Below are 19,980 nucleotides of genomic sequence, written 5' to 3'. Positions count from 1 at the left end.
GCGTTAACAATACCTTAGAAATGTAAACGTGCGTTCACACTGCGCTTCTTAAAAGTACGCTTAGTTTTTTCTTGCGGCTTCGTCTATCGTATTAATTGAGAGACATTTTGATAGAATTTATTTATTGTTACCTACTTTTTTATTTAACTGATGGATATGAAGGAAAGAAATAAAATCGAGAGTTAATGATTATATTTTCTTTATTATATTATAATATCTACCTAGTATACATTTTCATAACATATCATCATCATCATCACTCTCCGTACTATCGCTACTGTCGTTTCCTACATTTATTATGAATCTTTCAGTCATTGCTTCCACATTTCTGTCCATGGCATCCATTTTGGGCTCAACTATTTCTTTGACATGCTTTATACATTTTTTCCATTTCTCTGCGTCAATATATTGTATGGATTCCTTTAATACAATTTTTAATTCTGCCATTTTGTGTGTTTTCATGTGTGAAGCAACATTTCCTTTAACTTGAGCCCACACTAGCTCAATTGGATTTAATTCGCAATGATACGGTGGCAGTCTCAGTACAGTTTTGTTTTGTGACTTTGCCATTTCGTCTATAATACAAGCGTCGTATCGCTGTCTATGGTTTTTAACAATGTTTAATAATTCACGTTTCAACATTTCAGCGTTACAGCTAATATTTTTTTCGCGTAACCAATTACATATATCCTGTTTTTTAGATTTGGCCGTTGGGATTCGCTCTATTTTCCTAGAGTGATAGGAAGCGTTATCCATGACTATCACAGAATTATCGTCCAGCATATTTAAAACTTCTCTAAACCAATTTTCAAATTCTTCGGCATTCATCTCCTTGTGATAATCGCCTTGTTTCTTCGACTCAAACATATTTAGACCACCTTCGACGAATCCATCCTCACTCCCAATATGAGTAATAAGTAGTCTTTTGCCTTTTCCTGTAAAGAGAATATAAAACATGTTATAAAACACGTGTTTCAACACTGAGAACATAACTATAACTTAATGATAATCATAACAATGGATGTAGCGCACCTGGGCCAGTTTTCTATGCAAAAATTGGGAAAAAGTATTTTATTATGATAATGCTCATTTATGACAAAAGAACAATAAACCGGTCATTAGCACACATGCGCCGCTTAAAAATTAATATTGACCATTACATAAATAAAAAATACACACCTGAAGGTGTTTTCAAGCCAGTTGTTAGTCCATTAATAAAAGCGTCTCGCCTGCTTTTCACTGTGGTATCGACCCAAGCTTTTGAGGTAGTGTGACCTTCATTCACCCAAGTTTCATCTAAATATTTAGTAGATTTTTTGATGATTATTTCGTGCATTTTTGATAGCTCGCAGATAATTTCTTCTCCAAAAGAATATGTCATCGCGATCCAGCAATAAGCTGTTTCTGCTTCTCTTACAAAATTTAAAACCAATTTTTTTCAATATTTTATGTAGCGTCGTTCTCTTTATAACGCCCAAAGTGCCATCATCACTGATTTTCTTTAAAATCTTATCAAGAGTAGGTATTTCATTCTGCGCGAAGAAATTGTGGACTATATTTCTGATGGCACATTTTGTAAAGTTATCAATCGTATCAACAATTGACAAACGTTGCTTCAATTTCTTCGGAGATTTTAGCTCGCCACTATCATTCTTCTCTTTTACAATTCTATGAACAGAAGCCCAGTGAACACCTAAAGAAGATGCAACTGCTTTCAGAATGTCACCCTTGGAGGCCGAAGAGTCTGCATTTCTCATTGCGTGGTACATATTTAAAATCATAGTCTTCTCGGTAGACAAAAAAGCCCGCCGTTTTCTTTTAACAGCAGATTGTTCGATATCCGCCATTATCTCAATCAAAGCAATCAATCATATAATCCAATACACCAGCCGGTTCACAAGTTGAGCGCACAGTCACAAAGAAGAGCACGTCTGCACAATACGGGAAGTATGAGTAGACTAAAAAGTACTCGTACTGTGTACACCGCCTTAGCATTTATCACTGACCAATCGCAGTTAAAAAATTGTGTGAGTGAGATAGCGCTCTACTAACTCGTCTCCGTGAATACACTATTATAGGGATGGCTTCGTTGTTCTAGTACACGTAGAGCGCGACAGGTATTCTCGAGTTCGATTCCCTGATTGTGCCGAAATCGCTTTGGTTTTGGAAACCAGCAGCCCGATTTCTGGAAGTTGATGCATCCGAGACTTGTGTCTGCGCAAATGCTTGTGCATTATAATAATATATCCTGCACAACTGATTGATCTCCTTAGGTAGGTATATGAGAAAAACGGCTGGGGCGTAATTCATTATTATTATAACTAATGATGGGGAACAGCGACTCTGTGGACAGTGTGGACCCAGGCAGGTATTCAGAATGTACCAGGACTTCATAGTTCCTACCTACCACAATCTCCAGCTTATCTTGACAAACGAGCGATGCTGCCTACTTACAGTTGTCTATAAGATGCTACCTACACGATTAAGTAAAAGTTAGTGCAAAAAGGACCCCAGTGTGTTGTGACCCCTTCACAGTATAAAGGTAATCCTAGAAATTTATAATCATAAAAATATTTATTCATAGCCATAAAAGATCAATGAACTTAAAAGACCATGCGCCAAGTTACCAAGGGTATAAAAAAGCTATTGCAAATTTTCTTTTGACAGCTCTGAACTGTCGAACTGACATCAGTAATGTAAACGTAATCCACTACTACATAAACAAATTGTTTTCATTTTCTTATTATTGTTTACGCTTATGGTCATAAAACGCACTTATGAAGAGCTTACGTAGGTTACTTCTACGGTTGTTCATAGCTCCAACAGACACGTATAACGAAAGTTTTATACGAAAATGATTAAGTTTTGGAAAAGTGCAGGTAAAGTACTTGTAACGTAATGAACCTTACGTTTTTACAATACTCGTTCTATGCCATCGTAACAACCACCTAACGCAACACGATTACTACTTATTTTAGCGAAAGGTAAATCAGGCTGTCCTGTACGACCTCCAGAAGTAAAATCAGTGAGCACACCTGACATCAAAAGCCTTATAAACACACAAATATTACTTGAAGACAATGCAGGTAAGTGCATCATATAAGCGGGCATATATACCAAGGTACGATAAATGTTCTCAAATGTTGGTGCTATTATGTTCCAGATCCCAAGCAAATGTTTGAAAAGACCTCAAAGCTGTCCATAAGCTTACACGATATTATTAACGAAAAGAAGGCTCTCAAATATTTTGTACAATTCATGGAAAACATAGGAAAAGATGTCCTCATTAAATGTTTGTTAGAAATTGAAGAATTTCACAAAAATGTACTAAATTCACCCAATGCTAATGACAGTGGAAATAATTCTAAAATAAATAGAACTAAAAGTTTAGACCTCCAGTGCAAGTGTGAATTAAATAAAGACAAAACTACGAAGTCACAAATATATGAGTGGAAAGGAAATAGTGATATGTTTACTAGTTCTAGAAATTCTAGATTCAGTGAATGTTCTATGAGTTCATGTGGTAACTTGACAGAACATGGAAAATGTGACATCTCAAATTCAATGAGAGAAGACAGTCAACTTAGAGATTCTTCTGAAGAAGCGGTAAAAATATTCAAGAAATATGTGGCTCTAGAAGCTCCACACCAACTCGATTTGCCTGATAGTTGCAGAAAAACTGTTATATCCAATATCTGCCAACCTGAAGGAAAAATACCTGAAAACTGTTTCAAACCAGTGCAAGATATTCTTATTAGTCAAATAGAAGAAAATCATTATAATGATTTTATCAACAGCCCATTCTATATAAAAGCACAAATTGACATATTGACCAGTAGCTCTCTAAATCTGAAAGATATTTTACACAATGAAACAGTCTTGTTTTACTTCACAGAATTTCTGGAACAAGAATCTTGCAGGGTGTTATTAGAGTTTTTAATGGCTATCATGCACTTTAGAGATAATATGCTGAATGGGAACACAACAAGTCCTGACCAAGCTCAAGCTGATGCTATATCTATCTATGAAAAATATTTCTCTCTACAAGCAACCCACCCAATTGGATTTCCAACTGATATAAGACTAAAGATTGAAAGTGATATATGTAGAGAAGGAGGTCCCCTTCCAATTTGTTTTGACCTGCCTTACCAAATTGTGTTTAAAACACTGACTCAGTATGTTAAAGCATTTTTAGAATCAGAGTTGTATTTCAAGTACCTCTCAGAAATGATACATTCAGTAGATAATATGTGGTCATCAAATCACAAATCACATTCCGATTGCAGTAGTGAATTCAGCATTAGCACTCAAAACACTCTACTTGCTATGGGAGATCCAGTCTTCCGTAAGAAGAAACGCAATCTCTCTGTACCTGACATGACAATAGACTCCAATCAGCTTTATAATGCTGATGCTTTATGGCAGAGAAATAGACCTGATGGTTTAAATCTTGGTAGAGTTAATAGTTTAGGCAGATTTGAATCTAAATTTGAACCAGATCCGGACAAAAAGGATAAATCTGTCTTAAAGAAAATGGTAAGCAGGTTTGTGCCAACAAACACATCTAAAGTGGAAGAAGAAATGGCTTGGCAAATAGCTCACATGATTGTTAAAGATGTAACAGATCTTACTATGGCCCCACCAGACAATGAGCATGATGATATGTGATAGTTATCATTTAATAGCATATTATATATTTTGTAAATCAATAATGTATAGATACTTGTAACTAATAAAATCATCTATTTCATATTGTAATTTCTATTATTGCATTTAAATACTGAATGAAAGTGCATCCACATAAGTAAAAAAATGTATATTCATATAAAGAAAAAGTCTAACAAAATGCCAACAATACTGGAATTTATTTCACACTAGCTGTTGCCCGCAACTTCGTCTGCGTGGGCAATATAGAATAGTCAAAATACTACTTATCCCGTAGGTGCATTCTTTCACGTGACAGTATAATTAGGATTAGCACTTAGCAGTCGCATAGATCAAGGTTGTGTTGTGGTGTGTAAATTTTGTGACGTTGTGAATATCTCTGGATCTAGTCAACCAATTTGGAAAATTATTACGTATGGTGCGTAAGTAATTTTCACAGGAAACAGCTATAATCTATGTCTATATGCTTTGAGTCTGACAAAGCTGTCATTTGTACATTTTCTGCAGCTGCTGCGACTAATCAGAAGCCAGAAAGTCTGTCAGTCTTACCATGGATATCGTCTTGTGTAGTTGACTGGATTGAAGATAGGTAGTCGCAAGCAAAATATTGGTACTCAAACAGATTCGGTGACTGGAAGCCAACACCAACATAGTTGGGGAATAGCTGGATGGATGATAAAATGAGTCATCATCATCAGCAGGCGCATAGGGTAGGATAGTTTCACTTACTCACTATGGTAAGGCTGACCCCACATTAGGCGTGCGCGATCCTCGGGCGTGTGAGTAGCGCGGGCGTCGCGAGCGCGCTGCGTGAACGTCGCGTTTTGCTGCTCTGCGGCATGTGTGAAGAGTGCAAGCGACGCGCTCGCGGCGAGCACGCGGCGCTCGAGTTGCGTTCTTACCCCTTCGCCCGCTATCCCCGCCGTGCCGCCCGCTAAACGCCTTAGCAGTTAAACGTCAAGGAGAGCGGCGCGTGCGCGCCACGAGCGCGCTGCAAATGCCTCAGGGCAGCAAAACGCGACGCTCACGCAACACGCTCGCGACGCACGCGCGGCGCCCGCGCTACTCACACGCCCGAGGATCGCGCACGCCTAATGTGGCGGCCTAAGCCGCGACTCCACCGAAATGTTTGCATTAGTTCACGAATAGGCAAAATGTACGTATCTGTGAGAGTCCACTTCATGTGTTAAATACTCACTTGAAACTTGCAGTTTTGCCAAGATTTTCAAAATGTACGCTCGCAATTTGTCATTTCTTGGTGGAGCCAGCAAATCAAAAGAAACATAAGTGTTGTATACTGTGCGTCACTACCGCACACCGGGAAAATTTCGCTCTTGCGGAGGACGTTTATATACCATATTTTGTGACACACGTAAACAGGACGACAGTACCTAAGTATCCACCGAAACACTTTCAAAGAACTGATGAACGAACAAATCAGACCTGACTTGGTCACCTGGGGCCAATCAGAGCTCTATGAAGCGATAATACGCTTTGGCTCCTACTGTTATTGTGGTTTCTGAAAATTTATTCACCTCATTCAACGATGAATGTAATTCTGATGGTACTATTAAGAACACTTGCTTAGCGCAGAAGCTGACATTGGCAGGTCAACTCTTTTGACTTCTCGAATAGGATACCATTGGTTTTTGTGCAATGCACACCTGCAATGCATTCTGGATTAGGATAGGATATAGGTGGATAGGATTTGCAACAGAGAACAATTCTGTCTTTGTGATTAAATGACATCAAACGTAGTTTTATATAAAAGGTGTTTTTTAGGGTTCCGTAGCCAAAATGGCAAAAACGGAACCCTTATAGTTTCGTCATGTCCGTCTGTCCGTCTGTCCGTCTGTCCGTCTGTCACAGCCGATTTACTCGGAAACTATAAGTACTACAGTGATGAAATTTGATGGGAATATGTGTTGTATGAACCGCTACAAAAATATGACACTAAATAGTAAAAAAAAGAATTGGGGGTGGGGCCCCCCATACATGTAACTGAGGGATGAAATTTTTTTTTTCGATGTACATACCCGTGTGGGGTATCAATGGAAAGGTCTTTTAAAATGATATAAAGTTTTCTAAAAAACATTTTTCTTAAAGTGAACGGTTTTTGAGATATCAGCTCTCAAAGTCGTAAAAAGTATGTCCCCCCCCCTCTATTTTTATAACTACGGGGTATAAAATTCTAAAAAAAATAGAGGTGATGCATGCTAATTAACTCTTTCAACGATTTTTGGTTTGATCAAAGTATCTCTTATAGTTTTTGAGATAGGTTGATTTAACTGTAATTTACGGAACCCTTCGTGCACGAGTCCGACTCGCACTTGGCCGGTTTTTTTAGACTTGGCTCGGGTCTTACTGAGACTGTTCGTAATCGTGAACAGTGTATTTGCGATCAGAAGTTGAAAGTAAGCATGACTCTGGTATGCGGCGCGTAATTTGTACGTTTTCAGACGCATAAAGCATTTTACGTGTGTATGGTATTAAATAGAGAAAGCTCCCATTTCTTATCTTCACTTTGTATCTGGGCTTGTTTTTAAAGCTACAGAATCCTACATTACCTACCTCACGCTTAGCAGCGCTCGCTTGCGAGAGATAGATCCTCATTTCTTCTAGGATTAAGTTTACATATTTTGCATCAGAAAAAATAATTAAGGTCTACTTAATACTACTCACTCAAAGTAATTTGTTTTAAGGCCACATTAGTGGAAGATAAGCTAAACTATTTTTATGAAAAAATCCTGATATGAACTCCATCTGTAACTTTAAATGATAAGTAATTGTTCCACTAAAGTCATCATTTTTGACATAATGTTCAAAAAATAATTTAGATGGCACCGTTTTAAATTTGGCCGAGAACTATTAATTTTCCTTTCATCAAGGTAATAATTATAGTTGGATTTTGATGTGGCACGGCAAACTGACAAACACTATTGAAATGTCTATCGAAAAATTACACTTCGTGTTAAAATATGGTGAATTACGGAAAATACACAACTCCATCTGTTGAAATAATAATCCTCTATAAAGAATGTATGGTAATATTGTCATTTACCACCTCGCTCCTTTGACAAATTGATGATGTATTTTATTTACCACAGATGGAGCTACTTTAACCTTGGCTAAACAAAATTTTCATATTTTTTTTTCTTCCGAAGTTACATATAAAGGTGTGATTTTCTGTGTAAAGATTAATATAGGCCGATCAACTAATATAAGTACAACATTCAAATGTGCAGTTTTGACAAATAGATTGCGTGTCGTAATATTTTACATCTTGAATTCACAAAATTAATCATATCTTTTGATAGAGTGAATCGATTTCGATGAAACAAAAACTAAGTAATACCCCAAGTTACGTAGAGTTTTTGTATATAAGCATTGTGTGCATTTAATTCGTAGATTTTACGTGAATCGCGAACAAACAAACAGATAAACAGACAAACAGACAAAAATGACAAAAATGATGGAAATGGGTTCTGTTAGTTATCCTTTAACATGCTGGCTATTTTTTTTGACAATTTCTTCAATGTACAAAAATTACTTTTCTACAGATTTATTATATGTATAGACTATCACAAAGTAGCATAATTGTTAATACCCAGTGGAATGGGTGATAACTGCAGTCTAGGTGGTTCTGAACCCAACAAAGGAGACTGTTCATCATAGAAACAAAACTCTTTTCTTGTTTCATTACTAAATGTTGGCATATTTCTCCATTTATCCGTATTCCATCTTCGGTAGACTAGAGCATTTAATAAAGCCTGCATAGGATTTGTTAATGCCTGGAAACAAAATAATTCACATTTATAATAAAGCATGTAAAGGGTAACATTCACTTCACTTACTTGTAGCAATACTAACCATTATGTACCATATTGTAATAATAACTTTAACAGGAATGTTAAACCACATTGTCCACAGCAGTAAGCCATTTACAAGATTTGGCACCCAACACAAGTAGAACACTAGGTTGATCAAGAAAAACTTCAGTCTCAATGTGTCCACTACTCTTCGTTCTTTACTTGTGAACTGAAATGTAAATGTTAAACATTATAGAAACTTACTGTGATGTTCTTCACATAGTGAGCATCGATACTTGTATTCAATAAACTCAAGGATGGGCTATAAAAAACAAAGCAGGAAGCAGTGATGCAGACTTTTTTAATAATACTGGTTTTCCTTACTAAAATTGAATATAATTTGAATGCATTTATATTGCATTTGCAAATGCCAAATGCAAGGTTGTGCTATTGGTAAATAATAATATTTGCAATATTATATTCATTGACACTACTGACCTACCATCTATACTAATATTATCTATATTAATATTATAAAGCTGAAGAGTTTGTTTGTTTGTTTGTTTGATCGCGCTGATTGTCTTACTATTGTGTCTGCTTCGTGGACAGTGAAGTGGTTACTAATACATTCAATAATATACCTGTGCCAGAGGAACTGCTACAGCCATCTCCACATCTTTACTTGACAATACATACATTATTGGGTTCACTATCATGACCATGGCTATGGGCAAGTATGTTGCACAATAGTTAGGTAATATTTTGTACAAGGCACTTGTTGCAGTTGGAAGATTGTGGCACCTGTAAATCATAAGTTGTTTTTAAAGTTGTGATTACAAGTGCATTCAATATCACATTAAATGTTCTGTCTATCCAGTGTCTGTATAATACTCATGCCTTAATGTGTGACTATGCATCATCTGCCTAGCCTTTTAAGGTTGGCTTCTAGTATAACTGGATGCAGATGAGCACCACTGTTCAAATACCTAGCTGACTGGTTGACAGACTTTCTAGTTTACACTGCTAACATGCTTTCTGAATCTCTGGAGGAATTTATCATGACTAGATTACTGAGATATCTACTTGGTGAAGTCATATATGAACCCTTATAAAACTTGTGGGATAGAAATGTACCAAGTAGTCCTAATTTGAAAGTGAAATGTTTTACTCACTTTGCATTAGGAATATAGAGAATGGATAGTCCAACACCAGTAGTAGCTGCAGGTACTCCCCATGCAATAGAATGATATAGTAACGTATGCGAATCTCGTCCCTTTATAGTAAGCCATGTGTCTATGGCATAAAACAAAGTCCAGAACCAAGTTACTGTGTAAAAATATTGAGTCCATGCCTGAAATTATTATGACAGAAGATTTTTACCAGGTCACACCAAAACAATTTAGAAGGATAGAGGCATAGTAGTATTTATAGTACCTTATTAATGTGGCATACTTACTGAAATTATGCTACAAAACAAAACACTAACATCATCATCTGGTAAAGGCATAATGTTCTTATACTTGAGCCATAAGGATGACCGCACTAACACACCTGAAATAAAATATTTACACATTGAGTTAACATACATATCAATAAATTTACACTACAGTTCAGTTTCAAAGTAAGCGATCAATATTTTAAATTACAGCCTTATCAAAGGTTGATATAAGTTCTGTAATTTTACCAAATGATGCCAATAAATCTGCAACAGCCAACCAGATAATAATTCGTCGTCCACGCGTGGAACCGATACCTCTTTGTATCCGATTTATGACATCCGGTAAAATCTAAAAATATTTGTATATAAATTACTAAGGCCTTAACTGTTAATATAAAGAAGTTATGAAACAAAATGTTAAAAGCTAGGTTGACAGAAAAGGTGGTCAAAACTAGGTCGTCGGATACAATTTCTAACCCGGTAGGCTGTAACTCTAGAAGCCATATGAACGACAGGAATAAAACTTTTTACTTTCTAATAATATTCGTATTAATTGATACATTATGATGCTACATAAATCCAAAACTATTCCTACCTGGTAAACAGACCCCAGTATTCCAACTGTAGATGAAATTAAACACACAATATTGTAAGAATCGGTGTTAAATTCGTCCATAATTCTGACTGCAAAGTCTTCTTTATTTCCAGTGTGATGGCAACAAAACGTTTGTATTGTAGGGTCCGACATCTTTGCGGTACCTTTGACTAAGTATACTACAGATTCTTTGTACGTTTAAATATAATAATCTCACATTACAACGAAATAACCCTAGTATTTGTATTGGTATTGATAAGTTTGATAACGATAACAACCGCCAACGTCAAATTGAGAAAAGAAATAATAATAAACGGCATAGACAAAATACAAAGTTTTCAAAACCTGTTTTGAACCAAGAAGTTTTTTTTTTAAACAACCATGAAGTTGTATATATGCCTGGAGACTGACGCAATGAAATGGGTGTTTTTGAAAATGTAATTATTTATAGGAGGTTTTCTTTCTGAGAATTAAAAATAATAACCAAGAAAATGATAGATGGCGTTGTAACTACTACTATGTTACTGGGCCTTTTGCCAAAATACCAAGGTTAAAAATATGCACCGAGCCCTTTAAGTGGCTTGATTCAAGAAAGTCAGATTTCTGGACCAATTGTTTTCAGAATCTCTCGGGACATTTAAATAATAATCTGCATGACTTATTTTCTCCTTTTATTCAATTTGATTCCCTATTTTCTGCCGTTATAATTTTTAATTACTAAAGTCGACATTGTAACTGATTATAATTTAATGCTTCTGTGGATCAATAACTGTATTAGTTATTACTACTTATTACCTTTTACTTACCGAGATATTAAAGTTTTTTCATCTTACCCCGATTTCGTCCCCGCCTGTCATTTGAACATCTTTGGCAGTCTTTACGGGTAGTCAAAAGCCAGTAAGCCTCACAACCAGTCTTACCTAGGAGTGTTTTGTTGCCCGTGTACCTAACTGGGTCGAGGAAAGTCAGATAGGCAGACGCTCCTTGTAAAATACTGGTACTCAGTTGCATCCGATCAGACTGGAAGTCGACCCTAACGTCGTTAAGAAATGGCTAGGCAGATGATGCTGTAGCTTACTTGGGTATACCTAATCATATAATATTATCAGAATAATAGGCGAGTACCTTTTTCAATATTTAAATAAACGGTCAAATGATTTTTAATGGATAATAAAAAAGACGTGTTATCGGTGCTTTTAAATTAAAATATCGTGACCGTCGAATTGAGCATTCGATTCTCTGTACACGGTGTACACCTGCCATATTAGATATGTACATATTGCACCTATCTATACGACATGTGTGTGACATTGTTAAAATCACGTTATTGATACACGTTATGTACAATGTACAAGGTATCATATCACATCCTACTTAAAAGAACGATACATAGATAAAATTAATGAGAGTAGACAATAAACTGGGCACTTAAGTAGATTACTTACCTATTATAGATTTGCAATTCATCAAATCATCATGACCGCTTTACACACTATTTGATTATTTGATTCAGTGTCAGCAAATTAACTGGAACCGTAACGCACCTCAATGTTATTCATATATATATATGTATACCTATGTATGATTCCTCGGCTTAAAACATTTTTCTTCACTCCCCATCATAAGTTGTTCGAATTTCGCTGAGACAGGTTGCCGAAATGTAGGAATCATGACCACGTACCCTTAAGGCTCCGAAACTACTGAACCTTACGTGGTAGGTACTTAAGTAGGTGCTAACAGCATTACCTTACTTAGATTAAATAATTGGTCGTCTGAGTAAGTGCTCCGAGACCACAAATTATATTATGCGCCATAATAACACCGATGACACAGTTTTTTTTCAGTTCCATAGTCAGTTCCTATATGATTATAGGATCCCATAGGAATCGAAGTAGGCAGTTCTCAAAAATTCACTTGTAGATCAACAGACATGCACGGATTCTTTATTTTAAGGGACTATGTATGTTTATCTACTTATTCTGCTTGTGGTCGTGAGAATTTTACTTTTTACTTTCCTACATAGATTATTTAGACTGCAATTTATTACGTGTTGAAATACTTACATTCCGTAGGTATAATCAACATCGGAAAACACTTTTTTAGAAACCTAAAAACTGAATGCCAAAAAAGGCCCTACCGACATCACTCTAGAACTGGGCAAATCAACGTAGCAGTAACATGTTTGTAATTTTTTTGGTGACTAGGCACTGCAATAGTTGACTATCCACAAAACTAAGTGATGGTTTTTGTTCTTACAAACCGTCACACGGAGTCACACCGTAATAAAAAGAGATTTCTAAAAGACTGTTCTAAGAACCTACAACGGTCCCCATGCCACTTATGCCAACCTTAGTAAGTATGCATGTATCTACTAAACTTACCATTTAATTTTTTGTGATTTTGGAATTTGGTTTGTCGGTGGGAAATGTGGTTAGCACTGTTAGCAGGGACCTACTTCGTATTTCCCTTTTTATAGTTAGAGGTCACATTAAAGTGGTAAGTATATTTTCCAGTATAAGTTAATAAAAAATAACTTGAACTTATTGAGATTATTTAAACTCTGGAAAAATTCCTTAATTAGTTACAAAGTCGTGGTGGCCTAGTGGGCAAAGAACCTCTCAAGTATGAGGGCGCAGGTTCGATTCCAGGTCAGGCAAGTACCAGTGCAACTTTTCTAAGTTTGTATGTACTTTCTAAGTATATCTTAGACACCAATGACTGTGTTTCGGATGGCACGTTAAACCGTAGGTCCCGGCTGTCATTGAACATCCTTGGTAGTCGTTACGGTTCGTCAGAAGCCAGTAACTCTGACACCAGTCTAACCAAGGGGTATCGGGTTGCCCGGGTAACTGGGTTGAGGAGGTCAGATAGGCAGTCGCTTCTTGTAAAGCACTGGTACTCAGCTGAATCCGGTTAGACTGGAAGCCGACCCCAACATAGTTGGGAAAAGGCTCGGAGGATGATGAGTTACAAACTCTGCGTTTGTAACTAATTAAGGAAAAATCCAGCACTTGGTACCTAGTTAATTCCGTCCAATGTTATCACTTGAATCTTTTATTTGCCAAACTGATAGTTAAGATGCAATACCAGGTACTCCTAATTAAGGTCAACTTATCTAAATACGCTATCGATAAAATACTTACTGAAGGACACCCCTCGAGTGGGGTCAATAACCTTCCTTTAATTATTTGAATGTCATAATTTCCTTATTGAGGTGCTATAGAATTACAAAATTAGTAACAAGTGAAGAATTTAGGTGCAATTGGTTGTATACCGTCATAGTGTGTGTAGGTACTTGGGTACAAACTTAATTAAATCAAGATTAAGAAGCTACAGGTGCTTTGCGGTCAAGATTTACAATAAATAAAATACACATTATTTTCAATCCAAACAATATATTTTGCCTCACATTACGATAATTTATATACTTACACACCTTAACTAATTCATTCAACAGTAATGAGGTACCGAGTAGTACAATTTAAAAGTTTTATGCAAATGGTGCAATAAAATTCAGTTAGTGACATGTATCAAATTTTCACACAAACACACCAGATAATAATTAATAATTATTATATAGGTAAATAATTAATTATACTTTATGTATAAATCAAAACAATGGCTTAATTCGGCGATGAGTCATTTGGGTACTGCTTGCACATGTCAAAAGCCAATTTAGCTTTTCCCTTGTATCTAAACTCTGATAATATTTTCTCATAGCGCATAATAATAGAGAAAATACTGAGTGAAATGTATGTTTGTGTTTTTATTACAATATCAATGCAAATGGTGTAACGTTTAACTTGATCAATGATTCAAATAAGACAATAACGTGCTATCTGTGAGGAACACTGAACACTGAAAAATACTTTTGGACTTCGAATTACACTTCTGACAAATAAAGTAAACTATTATTTAATATATTTTATATTTGGATTGTTCATACGAACAGGTACGTAAGTCAATAATTAACATTTCAAATGTTCTCTTTATTATAATAAATTTTAACTCCACACACAAAAGAGAGTATTATATTAATAATGACTATTGATTGCCTCCTTAAAACAGATACATACATATAATTATTTTGGTTCCTCTGTGGCTGGTAATGGGATAACCGTCAAGTTATGATTTACAGCGAAGCAAGGATTGATAGGGTCTCTTATTTCTCCGGAATGCGGAGTGCAGTTCAAATGCGACAATTTTGCATCATCCAAATTAATATCGTCACCAGATAGCCTGAGTGCCGTTGGTTCACTTAAAGTGGCGTTGCTGTCCATTAACGTGCCATTTTGGATGACTGCGTCATTAGTAACATTACTTATATTGGCTGATTCATCAACTACCAAAGGTGGTTCTGTAACATTATTTTCTGCAGCGGTGTTTAAAAGAATCGAACATGGTATAGTAGTCATAAATTCTTTACCAGCTTTTGTAAGAACTGTAATAGTGCACTTTGTGTTGTCATTTTTGTTTTCGTTTATACCGGACTCTTTTACATCGGCTTCCGGTGTAAATGAAGTCGCAATAGAACAGGGAATAGCCAGCACTTCAGTTTTGTCATCATTGCTTATAGTCAAACTGCAATTTACTAAATCTGCTAAAATTGAATCGGCTACCGGAGCGGTATCGTTAGATGGGGCGACAGCTACGGGCTGACCTCTGTTGTCATAAATAACGGTATGGTGATGCTGCCCAGTAGACCGCGCCAAATTCCAAAGAGCTAATCCAGTCAATACAGTTCCAATACCAGCGCCTGCAATGCCAACTCCCGTAAGAGCGCTTCCTGTGCGACTCATACCACCACTTCCTTTGCCATAGTTTCCATAGTTTCCAAAGTATCCTGGTGCCTGAGAGCCATATCCTGGATTATACGCACCATGCCCACCCATACCTCCATAGCTAGAGCCGTAATTTGAATAAGGAGGAGGTGGACCTTGAGGGTGGTAATTATTTCCATAGTTATTCTGATGATTCGGGCCGCTGTACGGTGGTGGTGCGACAGCGGATCCAGGTCCTCCACTATTGTGTTGTGGGTAGCCACTGCCGGAGCCAGATTGTTGCGGGTAACCGCTACCAGAGCCAGATTGTTGGGGGTAGCCGCTACCGGAGCCAGATTGTTGTGGATAGCTATGACTAGGCTGCCCACTTCCTGATAATCCTGGGCCGTGTGATTGTGGGTATCCCGTCTGTCCTGTTCCAGTATTTCCCGATACTCCAGATCCTTGTTGCTGTGGATATTTGCTAGCAGTTTGCTGAGGATATCCACTACCGCTTCCTGACAAACCATTCGATGACGGGTAAGAGTGACCTGGTTGACTGTTGGTATGTTGTTGACCAGCTAAATTATTAGGAGCACTACTTCGTTGAACACTTTCATGATTAACTTGTGGTTTAGTCTTGTCACCAGATAATCCTGTTCCACTAGAAGGGTACGAATGACTTTGCCCGCTGGACGGCTTTGATTGCCACGAAGAAAGTGTTTGGGTGTTTGATTTTTGAGCAGGGCGCTCCTGCCAGCCGAATAAAGTTGGCTTAGGAGCTGAAGCTTGGGGATTACTGAATGAAGTTGGTGCAGGTTGAGGATTATAATTTGTCTTTTTACTTGATCCCCGGCCAGAACCCGAACCACGACTTCGGCCAGACGTTTTTCTGCCTTCAGCACAAGCAATTAATAAAATAGCGATTACCGCTAAAATATATTTCCGATTCATATTTGAGTCCTTGTATTCTAACAAAAGTTCAGTTTTTTTAACTTCACTGTTTTCACTTTTACAATTGTACGTCAACACTATACCGTCGCGTAATACACTCTGTTTCTCGAACGTTAAATGAATCGACCGAGGAATATGGTCGAATGTTGACCGCCCACCCTACTGCGCACTACAGATGTAAGTACCTACATGCTTACAATACATACATAGGTGCTGTGACCTACGTTAGTGCCTAGGTAAACGCTAACGCTATAAATGGACCACACGCAAACAACATGAAGCCTTCGTGGAATCAATATCATCCATGGAAACCCAAACAACTGAGCACCAAAACAAACCTTCACGAAATCGATAAACTATGTTGCAAACTTCGATAGTTTACAAATGGTTATGCAATCATGTTACATGGTAGGATAAAGAGATGGTACACACACCTAAGTGTCATGTGAGACATTTGCAAATCTCTAATAACTTCGTAAATAGCTCTTGCCTGATTATCCTTGTCGCCTAAAAATTTTGATCTTGAAATAGCATGCTATTTGGAAAAAATATCCTATCCTCCGAGCCTTTTTCCCAACTATGTTGGGGTCGGCTTCCAGTCTAACCGGATGTGGCTGAGTATCAGCGCTTTATAAGAAGCGACTGCCCCATCTGACCTCCTCAACCCTCTTACCCGGGCAGCCCAATACCCCTTGGTTAGACTGGTGTCATACTTACTGGCTTCTGACTACCCGTAATGACTGCCAAGGATGTTTAGTGACAGCCGGGGCCTATAGTTTGAAATAATGAACCATTGGATATATTTATTCACAAAAGCTATAAAGCTCACGCCCGGCAATTAGACTGATACCTAAGTGCCAAATGTCTAACAAACGGAGCATTGAAGTTGGCTGGACGCTGGATCATTTACTTAGGTGCTTAATGACGACTACAGAAGGTCCTTGAAATGTATGGTAATATTTTAGGAACTTGAAATATTGAAATATTAGTATGGTAGTATTTCAGGAACCTGAAATATTACCATACATTTTTTTACATATACATATACATTAACTAGAAAAAGCTAAAGTAGGTAAAGTGTATTGGGTAATGTCTATAACAATTTCCCACAATTGTTCAATATGGATTAAAATTATTCTCTTTCTAGAAACACAGGAACGGTGATACACAAACACGTCAGCTATTGGTTAATAACAGGAAATTACTTATCCACACCAGCCAGCAGGGACTAGAGTCCACGACAGTGGCTCATGTCGGTGGGTAAGATGGATTTTGTACTCTAAGTTCACCTGCAAAACGTTACTATTCGCCATGATTCAACATTGGTGCATAGGATGTTTCATCCCAATGGACAAATTGACATACTAAGAATCCCTGGGAATACTAACACAGGCATATACTGTACCCTAAGTACCCCTCAATTGATAAATTGATTGGGTTACAAAGGGAACAATTGGGAAGAAATATATATTATTAAAGGTAACATTGTATACATTTGTACAAGTACCTGTGAGTACCTACAAAACCCCCTTTTGTATAAATAAATCAAGAAGTGATAAGTTATCTGCTACGTCACTCGATTATCTACTCTATAAACAACGTTAAAAGTGATAAATATAATCAGAAATCAATTAAGATTCCTGTCCAATTGTTCTCATCTTGAAGTACGCATCAGGCAGTCGCTTAACAAAAGAATTTCGCAATAAAGTGCAAGCAATAAGTATAATGATTATTATCGTAACGCTTCTGTACTGCCTTGCTAGTTTTTGTAGTGCCCGACCTAACATCGATATTGGGCCGCAAAATGTGGTGACGGTTCCTTCGAATTGTCCCGAAGGACAGGCGTGGGTGAACGGAGAATGTCGTGACATTTGGAGAGTTACTGCTGCACCTGCTAACGTTTTCACAGTACCAGCCAACTGTGGTCCAGGACAAGCTTATGTCAATGGACAATGCCGTGACATCTGGATCAAAGCTCTTCTAGCGCAAAATTATGCCAGGTAAGATTGCGTTTCATTTTTACCTACTCGTACATCCACTGACGCTCTATTACAACCAATTATTTTTTTCTGTCCGAGATAAAATGCACCTAAATAACCAGTAGGTAAGACTGACCGTAAACACAGAAGTTTTGTGTTTACAGACTGAAATGAAGATAAGATATATCTTATTGTGAAATTGCTTATCACGGTTAAAAATATTTGTCCCCGATCCTTTTGGTACAAATTGTTCATGACATTTTAACGTAAGGTATTAGTGGTACGTAACTTAATACCTAGTACCTAAGTACACGATGTTAACATTTGGTGGAAACATCAAATGGTATTAGCAGAGTGCCTAACACGTTTTTTTTTGGAAAATTTAACTTCTGTGAGTTTAAAAATGTCGCCCCTCCGATAACCGAACATGCTAGTTCGTTCAGTTCCTCAACAACAACAACAAGGAACTAGTTTTAAACTTAAGGAAAACATTGCCGTTCTTTCATGTAATGTTTCGTAAATGAGAAGGGGGAAATCTTAATCTGACTGAATTAACAGAATCACCTAATTCATTGATAAACATCATAATTGTTCATAATGCTTGTTAAGTAGGTACCTACCTAAATAAAATCAATACATAATGACAAGACAACACGAACCTAATAAGGAAAACTTTAAATTTATTACAATGGGGGAATGCCTATACTCGGAATTAAATAAGACCTTATCATTAATATAAAACGTGATCCTAAGAAAGTACCGGCTTTAGTACCAGGCATAAACCATGGCGTTGAACACAGTTGATGGTCTAACCCTAGCATGTACTAAACCCGTTACTTTTTAAGACCACTTTTTATTATGAAGTATTAGGTGTAAATTGCTTTTGTTTTTTTTTTAGTGGAAGTCAATTGGAATATAGCGATAATTCACCGAAAAATGTAGTGACTGTGCCACCTAACTGTCGCCCCGGCCAACAGTGGATTAATGGATCCTGTCGCGATATATGGAAGAGGACACCTAACACGAAAAATGTTGTGACGGTTCCCCCTAACTGTCCTCCAGGACAACAATACGTCAATGGTCAATGCCGTGATGTGTGGAGAAGGTAGGTAAGGATTCCTTATTTTTGTTAATTGTAGTATTAGCTTATGAGGACCATAATATACGAGACAACCTTGAGTGTATAAAAAGTTTGTCTGAAATTAATCTTAACTACCAAAACGGCTTTTTTTGTTTTTCACTTAAACATACTTAAGTTTTATAATATTTTACACGATATATATACTTAGATCTAGAGAGCATAGTTACAACAGATGTAAAAAGGAAACCTCTGATGACATCATAAATCACAAAATATGCCATGCAAACCCTTATACCTACATAGATTAGTAGTTACAACACAACACATGTTGCTACAACTTACTTAATCCTCTGAAGTAATCTGTGATAAGGGAGGACAATTAAGATATTCAATTGACTCATGAAAGTCAACGTTCCTATAAATGAAACACAATAACTATACCTACTTTTTTTTTCAGATTGCAAATTCAATACGAGGCCTTGTCTGATGTTAGCGATTCCAATAGAAATATTATAAGTGTTCCTAGCCAATGTCCTTCTGGGTACAAACCTGATGCTCTTGGAAATTGCCGGCCAATCCTTGCCAATTTCTAATTTCTTAATCACCTAAATAAATATTAAGAGTATCTACTTGCCTAAAAATTAAACCGTACTTATGCCTAATAAATCCTATTGAAAGCTATGTTGATTTTTTTTTATT

The 19,980-nt window shown here is 36.9% G+C and overlaps 5 protein-coding genes across 5 annotated transcripts; 2 read left to right on the top strand and 3 right to left on the bottom strand.

Annotated features, from left to right (window-relative positions):
- Positions 1-182: 182 nt before the first annotated feature.
- LOC124631127 lies at positions 183-2,678 on the bottom strand. Its single transcript, XM_047165318.1, has 2 exons — positions 1,180-2,678; positions 183-935 (listed from the first exon to the last, which is right to left on the bottom strand). Exons 1-2 carry the CDS (start codon positions 1,379-1,381, stop codon positions 235-237), a joined length of 903 nt encoding a protein of 300 aa, XP_047021274.1. The 5' UTR covers positions 1,382-2,678; the 3' UTR covers positions 183-234.
- A 26-nt stretch (positions 2,679-2,704) lies between these two features.
- On the top strand, positions 2,705-4,758 carry LOC124631125 (A-kinase anchor protein 10, mitochondrial). The gene is made up of 3 exons (XM_047165316.1): positions 2,705-2,879; positions 2,979-3,086; positions 3,164-4,758. The coding sequence occupies exons 1-3, from the start codon at positions 2,855-2,857 to the stop codon at positions 4,666-4,668; spliced, it is 1,638 nt and encodes a 545-aa protein (XP_047021272.1). The 5' UTR covers positions 2,705-2,854; the 3' UTR covers positions 4,669-4,758.
- A 43-nt stretch (positions 4,759-4,801) lies between these two features.
- On the bottom strand, positions 4,802-10,819 carry LOC124631126 (G-protein coupled receptor 143-like). The gene is made up of 8 exons (XM_047165317.1): positions 10,508-10,819; positions 10,159-10,261; positions 9,931-10,025; positions 9,647-9,825; positions 9,116-9,275; positions 8,536-8,703; positions 8,247-8,456; positions 4,802-4,877 (listed from the first exon to the last, which is right to left on the bottom strand). Exons 1-7 carry the CDS (start codon positions 10,658-10,660, stop codon positions 8,247-8,249), a joined length of 1,068 nt encoding a protein of 355 aa, XP_047021273.1. The 5' UTR covers positions 10,661-10,819; the 3' UTR covers positions 4,802-4,877.
- A 3,066-nt stretch (positions 10,820-13,885) lies between these two features.
- LOC124631491 (hornerin-like) lies at positions 13,886-16,377 on the bottom strand. The gene has a single exon (XM_047165913.1). It carries the CDS (start codon positions 16,219-16,221, stop codon positions 14,590-14,592), a length of 1,632 nt encoding a protein of 543 aa, XP_047021869.1. The 5' UTR covers positions 16,222-16,377; the 3' UTR covers positions 13,886-14,589.
- A 1,459-nt stretch (positions 16,378-17,836) lies between these two features.
- Positions 17,837-19,962, top strand: LOC124631452. The gene is made up of 3 exons (XM_047165851.1): positions 17,837-18,221; positions 19,099-19,305; positions 19,739-19,962. The coding sequence occupies exons 1-3, from the start codon at positions 17,947-17,949 to the stop codon at positions 19,872-19,874; spliced, it is 618 nt and encodes a 205-aa protein (XP_047021807.1). The 5' UTR covers positions 17,837-17,946; the 3' UTR covers positions 19,875-19,962.
- Positions 19,963-19,980: the final 18 nt, after the last annotated feature.

This window comes from Helicoverpa zea, chromosome 6 (assembly GCF_022581195.2).
Source record: "Helicoverpa zea isolate HzStark_Cry1AcR chromosome 6, ilHelZeax1.1, whole genome shotgun sequence".
Taxonomy (NCBI): domain Eukaryota; kingdom Metazoa; phylum Arthropoda; class Insecta; order Lepidoptera; family Noctuidae; genus Helicoverpa; species Helicoverpa zea.
This window is presented reverse-complemented; position numbering and strand designations above follow the sequence as displayed.